The sequence below is a fragment of the Zootoca vivipara genome, chromosome 8 (assembly GCF_963506605.1).
Source record: "Zootoca vivipara chromosome 8, rZooViv1.1, whole genome shotgun sequence".
In the NCBI taxonomy this organism is placed as follows: Eukaryota; Metazoa; Chordata; class Lepidosauria; order Squamata; family Lacertidae; genus Zootoca; species Zootoca vivipara.
Genome location: NC_083283.1, coordinates 83,783,066 through 83,794,681, shown reverse-complemented (window position 1 = coordinate 83,794,681; position 11,616 = coordinate 83,783,066). Strand labels below are relative to the sequence as shown.

Genomic DNA, 11,616 nt, shown 5'->3' with positions numbered 1-11,616 from the left:
AGCAAAGGAAAATAAATACAACTGTAAGAGAAAGTTAAGCAAAAGTAAAAGGTTTATTAGTCAAATGGGGGAAACGTCTGATTAAAATACAGAATGCAATAATTTGCTTCTCCATTTCAAAATTCAGTCACAAGGGGTCACTGTTGCCTAAGGAAATGTTTTAAGAGCAGAGAGAATTCATAGCTCCTCCCTTAGAGAGCCTGAAAATTCTGCCTGCCTGTGAGATTCACAATAGGGATATCGCACACCAGATGCAAGACTACTGGAATCTCTTCAAATGATTACACCAACCCTGATGAGCTCTTTGGACCCTGCTCTTCACTTCTTCAAGAAAAGAGATTTTTAAAGGAGAGATGCCACTGGTGGGATTTGTGTCTGTATTTGCAATGGTTCCTTGGCAGAATCCTTCCATGGTCAAGCAGCTGCTGCAGCTGGTCCTTCTCCACACAGCCTGGGAAATGGGGAGATGCCAGCTCCATTATTCTGTGCCGGAGGAATCTCAGCATGGGACCTTTGTGGGCCGCATCGCTCAAGATCTTGGGCTGGATGTAAGTGAGCTGGTGCCTCGGATGTTCCAGATGGTGTCTAGAGGACATGAAGACCATTTTGAGGTAAATGTGCAGAATGGAATCTTGTTTGTGAATTCCCGGATAGACAGGGAGGAGCTTTGCAACAAGAACCCTGTGTGCTCCATTCACCTGGAGATGATTGTGGATAAACCTCTGAGGGTCTTCCATGTGGAAGTGGAGATCAAGGACATAAATGACAATGCTCCTCTTTTTTCAGTAAATGAACAGAATTTGACTATTGCAGAATCACGTCTACCAGGTTTCCGTTTCCTGTTAGCTGGTGCCTCTGATGCAGATACAGATGCCAATGCTTTGCTGACCTACAAGCTCAGCCCTAATGACTATTTCATTCTTGAATCGGGAGGTGATGAGGACCAGAGTAAATCTCCAGTACTTATACTAAAAACTCCACTTGACAGAGAGAAGACACCTGTGCATCACTTGGTACTCACAGCCACTGATGGGGGCAAACCAAAGCTCACAGGCACAGTCCAGCTGGTGATCAATGTCCTGGATGCAAATGACAACCCTCCTGTATTTAACCAGTCCACTTACAAGGTAAAACTATTGGAGAATGCAGCTAAGGGAACAACAGTTATTAAACTGAATGCTACAGACTTAGATGAAGGGATTAATGGGGAAATCACTTATTTTTTTAGCAATAATGTACCACCCCGTTTCACAAAGATATTTAGCATAAACGCCAGCACAGGTGAGGTCAGAGTGATTGGGAAAGTAGATTTTGAAGACATTAATCTATTTGACCTTCAAATTGTTGCAGAAGATAAAGGAAGCTTGCCTTTGTCTGGACACTGTAAGGTTCTCATTGAGGTGTTAGACATGAATGACAACATTCCAGAAGTTTCTGTGACTTCTCTTGCTGTGCCAGTGCCAGAGGACTCTCCTCCAGGGACAGTGGTGGCCCTTGTCAGTGTCTCAGACAGGGACTCTGAAGCCAATGGGCAAGTGAGTTGCTCCCTGTGGCCCCCTGGGCTGCCTTTCAAATTAACATCGACGTTCAAGAACTACTACTCCTTAACTCTAGCAGAGCCTTTGGATCGCGAGCGGGTGGCTGAGTACAGCTTGATAGTGACAGCTCAAGATCAAGGTGTTCCACCATTGTCTGCTAGCAGCAGCCTCTTAGTTCCTATCCGTGATGTAAACGACAACACTCCAGCTTTCACGCAGCCCTCCTACACGGTCTTTGTGAAGGAGAATAATCCACCAGGTGCCCACATCTTCACCGTGTCTGCCTCAGATCCAGATGTGGCTGAGAATGCTCTAGTCAGCTACTGGATGGATGAGACGCTCTGGCCGCTGTCAAGTTACATCTCCGTGCACTCGGAGAGTGGGAAGGTCTATGCTTTGCAGCCCTTGGACTATGAGGACATAAAGCTTCTGGAGTTCCAAGTGAGGGCCAAGGATGCTGGGCTGCCCTCCTTGTGTGGCAACACTACAGTTCAGGTGTTTGTGGTGGATGAGAATGACAATGCGCCTACAGTGGCTGGACCATCAGAAGAGACTCCAATTGTTCTAGTGGCTCCTGTGTTGTCTGGACACATGGTGGGCAAGATCCGTGCCCTGGATGCTGACTCAGGGTACAACGCATGGTTGCGATATGAGATGCATGAGTTGACCACTGGCCCTTGGCGTGTGGGGCTGTACAGTGGGGAGATCAGTACCACGCGTGCCCTGGATGAGGTGGAGGGCAGAAGCAGCCAGACTCTCCTTGTGTTGGTGAAAGATCATGGCACACCTTCACTCACGGCCACAGCCACAGTGAGTTTGTCACTGGTGGCAAGTGCCCAGGCTGTTAAGACTGACACCCTTTCCAGGACAGGTGAAAGCTCAAAGCCTTTGGTGGACAATGTCAATGTCTACCTGATCATTGCCATCTGCTCAGTGTCCAGCTTGTTCCTCCTCGCAGTAATCTTTTATGTGGCCTTGCGATGCCGTTGCCAGGCGAAGGAGGCCATGGTGTATGGTCCTGGCACAGCCACCCTGGTATGTGCCAGTGAAGTGGGCACCTGGTCATATTCGAATCGCCACAGCCACATCCTGGCAGGTGTGAGCGGGGAGGCTGGAGCCAAGAGTGACCTGATGGTCTTCAGCCCCAACATTCCTGTTTTTGCAGATAATGGGGAGGTTAGGAATGGGAAGGAACTGCTCCCGAATGCATCTGGAGAGGTGAGTCATGTGCAACTATTAGAATCCTTGAAAAAACACAATATATTTTTATTCTTCTAATACCATGTTTCTTGCGAACTGAATGACAAATTTCTTTATGCCAGTTTAGGACCAATCATGATGCAATAAGCATGTTCAATACAGATTTAAAATGACACTCTATACATGCAGAGATTGCTTCTACATAAACTAGAATAATTCCATGTTGTATTTTTATTTTTTGGGGGTGGACAAACCAGGGCTCTTTTCTTTACCCTGATGCAATAAATGCTCCACAATAAGATCGCCCATATTTTGTGTAACCATAGGTTCATCAAAATAATGCTATTAGACTCCTTCAGGGTGTGGATTTGTCCAGTCTGCTGCCATAGGAAGAAATGGAAATAAATCCCATGATTTTGTGAAAATATTATGGTCATGTACTATATTTAGCAGCAAAAAAATTGATGATTACAGTGGTGCCTCGCTTAACGAATGCCCTGCTTAACGAAATTTCTGCTTAACGAAAGGATTTTTCGAGCAGAGGTTGCCTCGCTAGACGAATTCGTTTTACGAAAAATTCATCTAGCGAATCGTGGTTTCCCATAGGAATGCGTTGAAATTCAATTAATGCATTCCTATGGGCAAACAAAAATTCAAAAAAAAAATTCAATGCATTCCTATGGGATTCGCTAGACGAATTTTTCGTTATAAGAAAATACCCGTGGAACGAATTAAATTCGTCTAGCGAGGCACCACTTGTACTTTCTTTTCTTTTTTAAAAATATGCTTTATATGTGCTGCCAGAAGGTTTGAATCCTTGGGTAGGTCCACCAGACATGTCAAGAATGTAGTCTTCCCAAGCTTTAATGTATTCTGTGGGAGAACCACCTGATGTAATTTTGCTAGGAATGCTCTCTGGAGCCAGAGCAGATATTGGCATGCTGTGATCTCACCTAGTCTCGTGTGACATGGATAGGTTTAAAACTGATTTTTCAATGAATATTGGTGCAGTGCTTTTATCTGTCTCATAGCCAGACATGTTAACATGGTGTGTGTGTTTGTGTGTAGAAATAAGGATACATTTGGTGGTGGAGGAGGAAATAGTCCAATGTGCTGAAACTTATTTAATATTAAACAAATTAAAATCAATTAAGAAATGTGCTAAGTGACCAAATACCTTCCCATTCAACCCAGAGAGTCTATGGGTGAGAATAACAGAAGGCAGAAGAAGCAAGATTACCTCATAATGAGCAGTCAGCTAGATTTACCCAAGTGCTTTTCTTTCTTTCTTTCTTTCTTTCTTTCTTTCTTTCTTTCTTTCTTTCTTTCTTTCTTTCTTTCTTGATATTTACAGTAAAAGTCTTTCCAGGTCTTCTCAGATTCCACTATTTTCTGTGGCATCTACCTTCTAGAAGGAGCACACAGAATTAGGGTCACTCTTTTTTAATATGCATAGAAAGAGAGGTGGAAATCCATGCTTGGATTCAGCAAGGGGCTTTCCAGCAAGGCATGGAAGCCTTGGAGTGTTTATTCCAGCGTTAGTAAATGAGGGGTAGAGTGACAGTGGCACTTCCCAGAGGCCCTGGGATGAAGTGGGACAACAGTGAGGTCAGGGAACCTCCAAGCTCGCTGCCAGCTCACACCCTGCACATTCCACTGCTGCTGTATTCCTAACTTTACAAGGCATCCACAGAGAACTGGTTGCTCTACGCACAATCTCCCAACTCTTAAACGCTTTAACTGTCCTGTTCACACCCACCCACCCTTTTCCTTCAGAGAGTGCAGTCTAGCATTCTTCCAAAGCCCAGCCATGGAGTAGCTTGCTTCTATGGAATTCATTCATGGATAATCTACTGATCAAACCAAATATTTATACATTTAAAAACACCCAAACACCCACAAACAGATGTCATTTGCTAGATAGCCCATAAAGAGAAATCAAGTAAATGAAACTTTCAATGCACAGAAGATTAAATAAAACAGATACATTTAACTGTATAAAAAAACCCCTGTATTGTCCTTCTACCACCCATGCACCTGTCAGAGTAGCTTACAGCAATTTAAAATCACAATACAACAAAAATATATTACAATACACCAATAAAAAGCAATACATTGAAAGAAGCATTAAAACCGTTTACATTGTGTGCAACCCAAAAGGCCCACTTGGCTTGTTCAGAGTGCAGTGTTCTGGGCTAGGTGGCAGTGGGTTTTCCAAGATCATCTGGTCAACACATGGTTGACATGAGAGGAAGGCGAGTATTTCTGTTGAACCTTTTGCAAGGAAAACTCCATATTGGAAGCTTAAATATGACTAAAGGTATAGAATTGATTGGGGAATTGGGATATCTATGGATGAAGATGGTCCCAAGGAAAATTTAGGGGCTGAAACAAGAAATGACATTTTCGAGAAGGCTCTATGTCAATAACAGGGAATACAAAGAAAAGCTGTAATTGATCAGAATTCATTCTGTGATTTCTAAAGAGAAAGATAAAGGTACAGCCACCAAGTTAATATGCTAGCAGATACATGAACAAAGCACCTTAGTGTTCTTTTAAAAAAGAAATCATATATGAGACAATGCCTACCATGACTCTCATGTCAGCCTTGAACCCAGTTGGAGGCCTTGAGATGAAGTCCTACATCCATCAATTGTAACATGATTATATTCATGAAACAGATGGCCACTTAACACTTCCCTTTCAGAAGCAGCTTCATTTAATGTGGCCCCTACTGAAGTGATCACCAGCCTCTCTTTTTGTATCCTTTAGAATTAACTCTATAAAGTACAGCATTTTTTCTAGTTTATTCCAGAACAAGTGGTTTTAACTAGGGGGGATGTATGAAATGGAACCCTAAATTTTAGTACCATTTGGCACAGAAATTAATTTCTGAGGCATTTATGACATAGACTACTCTTTATTTATTTAAATGGAGATTTTTGGGGTGTGTGTGTGTGCTTTTTCATCTCCTGTACATTGCAAATTAGACTGGATTTTAAAAAATCACCTGTAAAGACAACCCAGGCCCTAGTACAGAGGTGGTGGTTGGGAAAGCAAATTTCTTCTTAAACACCTTGAACTCATTTTATGAATGCAGGGAAGGGTCTGGGCGGTGAGAATAAAGGTGAGTTTCTTTTCTTGTCATAGGCAGAATTAGAATTTCATGAGTAATAAGAGACAGGCTATGATGAGACAGGACCTTCAAATTCATCTCTTTCACATTTTGCATTTGGTGTCATCTTAAAATATGCATGACAGACCATTCTTTGAAGTGTTTTGTAGGGTATTTACGGTATTTTAAAACATGCAAAGTACGTAGGTGGAGGAGAAATTCCCCCAAACCTTATTAATTCCTCCGTCTGAACAGGCATGACTGAAGTGTACAAAATCATGCATGGTGTGGAGAAGGAGACCCTTTTCTCCCTTTCTCATAATACTAGAGCCTGGGGGTGTGGCGATTCACCACCGAGACAAGACCCAGCATGTGAGGGGTTAAGCTTAGAGCAGATAGAACCCTCGGGGGCGGGCTCAGCCCAGGGATAAAAACCCCTCCCGAGTGGCAGTTAGGAGAGTCAGTTGAGGGGGGAGTCAGTTGAGGTTGGAGTCAGTTGGTGTTGAGCTAGGAGTGGTTGGTTATATGCAGAGAGAGCTAATTTAATATATTGAGGAAGGAGAATAGGTGGTGATTTAGTCAGACGGGATACAAAGTTGGGAGATTATTAATAAATATTTACTTAGTTGACTTTAGCAGTAATAGGCCGGTAATTTATAATTAGCGGTAATAGGCCGGTATAGGAACCATCTGAAATTTAGAACAACCTAAGATTTGTACTGCAACCATTAAGCATATGAATACACAATAAAGCAATTTCGTTTTATTTTATCTGTATCCTGGTCTGTGGTGTTTTGGTGGAGGTGTTTATTTTGTAGTTGGCACATCACCAATCGACCGTAAAACGTCCAGTGGTGATGTGCAGGTCAGAGTGACCGATGAAGCCAAAAAATGGGAAATTCAGGATAAACAAAAGGAAGCGCACAGTGCCTAGTTCAACTCTGGGATTCACCACCACACAATGTGCATCATTGCATCAACTTGGACAGCTTGAAGAGCTGATTCAGCAAATTCATCGAGGATGGGGCTATCAGGGGCTAATACTCACGAGGACTATGTGCCGCCTCTGGTATCAAAGGCCATTTGGATGCCCTTTGCTGGGAAACACAAATAGAAGACCACTGTTGTGTTCATATCCTGATTATATGTTTCCCCTAGTTATCTGGTTGGTCACCATGAGAACTGGATGCTGAACTAAGTGGGCCTTTGGTCTGATCTGTTCTTATCTAGAAGCTTCCCCCCACCTCATTTTCAGATTATGGAAACATATAGTATGACCATTCCAGCCTAAGCAGCCCGAACCTTTGTCTTTGCGCTAAACAGGCAGCCTTAAGGGCTAACAGAAAAGGACTGCCCTCTCTCCCTTCCTGCTAAAGATTATCAAAAGTTTTTCTCTAGTCCCACACATTCCAGATGTTGTTTCCATTATCCTGAGCAGAGAATATAAAATGAATGTTCGTGTGAAACTTGTATTCATGGACTGATAAGCCTCAGAGATATTGAAAGTACTTGCAACAGAAGTCTCAAATGGATCAGAATTGCCATGTTCAAAACTTCTCAGGAATTAACTATTAGGAGATCTAATCCAGCAGTCTGTCACTGGGCATCTTGATGTCTTCCTCTTGGCTAAAAAGGAGACGGTATTCTATCCCATCTCGATTTACTGGTATTACTTTACAATCCCATGCTGTATCATAGAATCATAAAGTTGGAAGAGACCACAAGGGCCATCCAGTCCAACCCCCTGCCAAGCAGGAAACACCATCAAAGCATTCCTGACAGATGGCTGTCAAGCCTCCGCTTAAAGACCTCCAAAGAAGGAGACTCCAGTTATACCCTTTGGTGTTACATAATCTGAAATCCATTGCAACAGTATTTCTTGGTCCCAGAAAATCCTTTGAATTTCAATAAAAACATTAGACTCCCCTCTAAGCAATGGCAAACACGGAAAGAGGCAATGACACCACAGGGAAGGAAAGAAGCAGCCACTCAACCAAGAACCAGTATTCCTGGGGCAGGTGGGGGCAGCTTTTATTCACAACCCATTTTCACTTGTTGACAACAAAATGAACAACAAATTGCATGCAAAGCAGAGGAAGGAAGGAATGTAGAAGCTAGCAAATATCCTTGGGAGGCTCATGCTTTATACGGATGTGTGCACAAAATCCCACTCAATTCCAGACAGAAGTGGATGAGAATGAATTATTCTGCAGACCCTGAAGACATGCTGCCAATCAGAGCAGGCCATGATAGACTGGATGGCCAATGGTCTGATTCAGTATAAAGCAGTTTCATATGTCTAGTGTGTTTGTGTGGGGGCATGTGTTCATGTGAGAGACACCCCTAACAATGGAGCTGGAAAAAGGGAAGCTGATAACATTTCAACCCACCCACCCACCCACCCCCCAAAAAAATTCTACCAGAAAAGGAAAGTAAAAAGGACATGACAGTTCACAGCAGTTTTACCAGGGAATGCCATGTGAATCTTCGGAAGAAGATGGAAGTTTTTTTCCTTCTGGAAGTACATATGACACCTAAGAGTGTGTAGATGAAGAATGAAGACCGTGATGGTGCATACCTGACATAAAGGGGGGAAAGATTCCAAAAAGGAGCTGAGTTAATGGAATACAATAAAATAAATGAAACTTGAATAGAAAGACAAATGGAGGCTAAGGAATTTACTTGGAAGTAAAACTGTATCAAATGGTATGTATTGGCACAGGATTATTATAAACAATTACTTGAAAACATAAAAGGTAATAAATAGTCTGCTTCTCCAGTTCAAAACTCAGTCACAAGGTGTCACTGTTGTCTAATGAGTTTTTTTTTAGGAAGACTGAAAATTCAGAGCTCCTCCCTCAAATGTGCTGAATATCCTGTCTGTCAAATTCATAGCAGAGACTTCAAACATTAGCTGCCATACCAGAGTCAACTGATCTCTTAGCCATTGGTTTGGAGGAAACGTCTGGGACTCTGCTCATCACTTCCTCGAAAAAAAAGGCAAGAAAGACATTGCTGGGATTTGCAGCTGAGTTTGTCATGCTTGCATGGAAGACAAATTCTGTAAGGAGATGTCTACTGCAGCTGGTTTTGCTCCACACAGCCTGGGAAATGGGGAGCGGCCAGCTCCATTATTCTGTGCCAGAGGAATCCCAGCATGGCACCTTTGTGGGCCGCATCGCCCAGGACTTGGGGCTGGAAGTGGGAGAGCTGGTGCCTCGGCTGTTCCGAATGGTGTCCAAAGGACAGGAGGACTATTTTGAGGTAAATGTGCAGAATGGGATTTTATTTGTGAATTCCCGGATTGACAGGGAGGAGTTGTGTGACAGGAGTGCTGTGTGTGTTATTCACCTGGAGGCCCTTGTAGATAAACCTCTGAAGGTTTTCCATGTGGAAGTGGAGATCACCGACATAAATGACAATGCCCCCATTTTCCCTGTAACAGAAAAGCAATTTACTATTGCAGAGTATACCTCTCGTGATTCACGTTTTCCTCTAGAGGGAGCCTCTGATGCAGACATCAGTGCAAACTCAGTACTCAGCTACAGACTTAGCACAAATCCACATTTCAGTCTAGAGACAATAGAAAATCATGAACGTGGTGCATCTTTATTTCTTGTTTTAAACAAACCTCTTGATAGAGAAGAATGTGCAGCTCACCATCTTTTACTCACAGCAGTGGATGGAGGCCAGCCCCAGCTCACTGGCACAGTCCAGCTGATAATCAAAGTGCTAGACGCAAATGACAATCCTCCTGTTTTTAACCAGTCAGTTTACAAAGTCCATTTATTAGAAAACTCAGATAATGGGCTATTAGTAATTAAGCTAAATGCTACCGATTTAGATGAGGGAACAAATAAGGAGATCACATATACATCAAACACTTTTTCTCCTGCAAATGGAAAAGAGAAGTTCGTACTTGATCAAAAGACTGGTGAGATTCACGTGAAAGGAAATCTGGATTTTGAAGACAAGAATTTTTATGAAATACAAGTTGAGGCCAAAGACATGGGGAATCCCCCATTATCAGGGCATTGCAAAGTTTTGATTGAGGTTCTAGATGTGAATGATAATGCACCTGAAATTTCAGTGACGTCCCTGCTGGTACCTGTTCCAGAGGACTCCCCTCTGGGGATGGTGGTGGCCCTGATAAGCATATCAGACAGGGATATTGATGCCAATGGACAGGTGAGCACTTCCTTATGGCCACTTGGAACCCCCTTCAAGCTACTTTCCACCTTCAAGAATTATTATTCACTGTTGCTAGCTCAGCCCCTGGATAGGGAACAAGAGGTTGAGTATAGGCTGGTAGTGACTGCCCAGGACCAAGGGACTCCATCACTGTCAGCCGCCAGCACCTTGGTGGTGCCAATCAGTGATGTGAATGACAATGCACCTGCTTTTGCTCAGCCTTCCTACACAGTCTTTGTGAAGGAGAACAACCCACCCGGTGCTCACATCTTCACAGTGTCTGCCTCGGATCCCGACGTGGCTGAGAACAGCCTGATCAGCTACTGGCTGGACGAGAAGCTCTGGCCCCTGTCGAGCTACATCTCGGTGCACTCAGAAAGTGGGAAGCTCTATGCTCTTCAGCCCTTGGACTACGAGGAGGTGAAGCTGCTGGAGTTCCAAGTGAGGGCCAAGGATGCTGGGCTGCCCTCCTTGTGTGGCAATGTGACGGTGCAAGTCTTTGTGGTGGACGAGAATGATAACACTCCTGTAGTGTATGGGACAGAAGTGGTTCCCATCTCTTTGACTGTTCCTGTGGCTGCTGGACAGGTGGTGGGCAAGATCCATGCCATGGATGCTGACTCTGGCTACAATGCATGGCTGCGCTATGAGATGCACGAGGCAATCAGCAGCCCTTGGCGTGTGGGATTATACAGTGGGGAGATCAGCACCACACATTCCCTGGATGACACAGAGGGCAGCTACAGCCAAAGACTTCTCGTACTAGTAAAGGACCATGGCAAGCCAGCTTTGACATCCACAGCTACTTTGAGTGTGTCCATGGTGATGAATTCCCAGGCTGTCCATGGCGATGCTCACCTTTCAAGGAAGGGAGGCAGTCCAAAGTCACTGATGGAAAATGCCAATGTTTACTTGATCATTGCTATCTGCTCGGTGTCCAGCTTGTTCCTGCTGGCGATCATAGTATACATGGCGCTGCGATGCCGTTGCCAGGCCAAGGAGGCCATGGTGTACGGTCCTGGGACAGCCACGCTAGTCCGCGCCAGCGAAGTGGGCAGCTGGTCATATTCAAATCGTCACAGCTATCTTCTGGCGGGCATGGGTGGGGAGGCTGGTGCCAAGAGTGACCTCATGGTCTTCAGCCCCAGCATTCCAGCCTGTGTGGGAAATGGGCAAGTGGGAATTGTGAAGGAACCAGTTCCAAATTCATCTGAGCAGGTGAGTTATGAGAATTGATCCTATGATCAATGAAACTACTACTATGAAATACCTATTATGTTTTGGCTTGTGTGACACGGTTTGGTATTTGACTTTTCAATAATTAAAAGTATTTCTTTGATTCACACTTATGATTTTTGGTAGACTTTAATGAGAATGTTGCAGGGGTGGAGGTAGTGTTATTCTTATTTTATAGGCAAATGCCATTGGCCTGATAGCAGTTATACCTGTGAAGGTGATCTTTTGGATGTAAAAACAGCCAGTGTTTTTGCTGCTGTTGGAAGCAAGAATACCCCTGAAACAGGCTTCTCTTTCTGTTCAGAGTATTTGGACAATCAGCGCATGACTGTGTTT

General features: G+C 43.8%; 1 protein-coding gene across 2 annotated transcripts in view; it reads left to right on the top strand.

Moving 5' to 3' along the window:
- LOC118079391 (protocadherin alpha-5) overlaps positions 1–11,616 on the top strand; it is a 117,556-nt gene continuing 105,940 nt past the window's right edge. Inside the window, exon 1 of one of the 2 annotated variants that reach the window (XM_060278121.1) lies at positions 1–2,756. In XM_060278121.1, the coding sequence (XP_060134104.1) occupies positions 354–2,756 (2,403 nt within the window). In that variant the 5' untranslated portion in view covers positions 1–353. Of the gene's footprint in view, positions 2,757–8,653; positions 11,263–11,616 lie in introns of those variants that run through there. The other variant, XM_060278122.1, reaches the window with a different exon arrangement.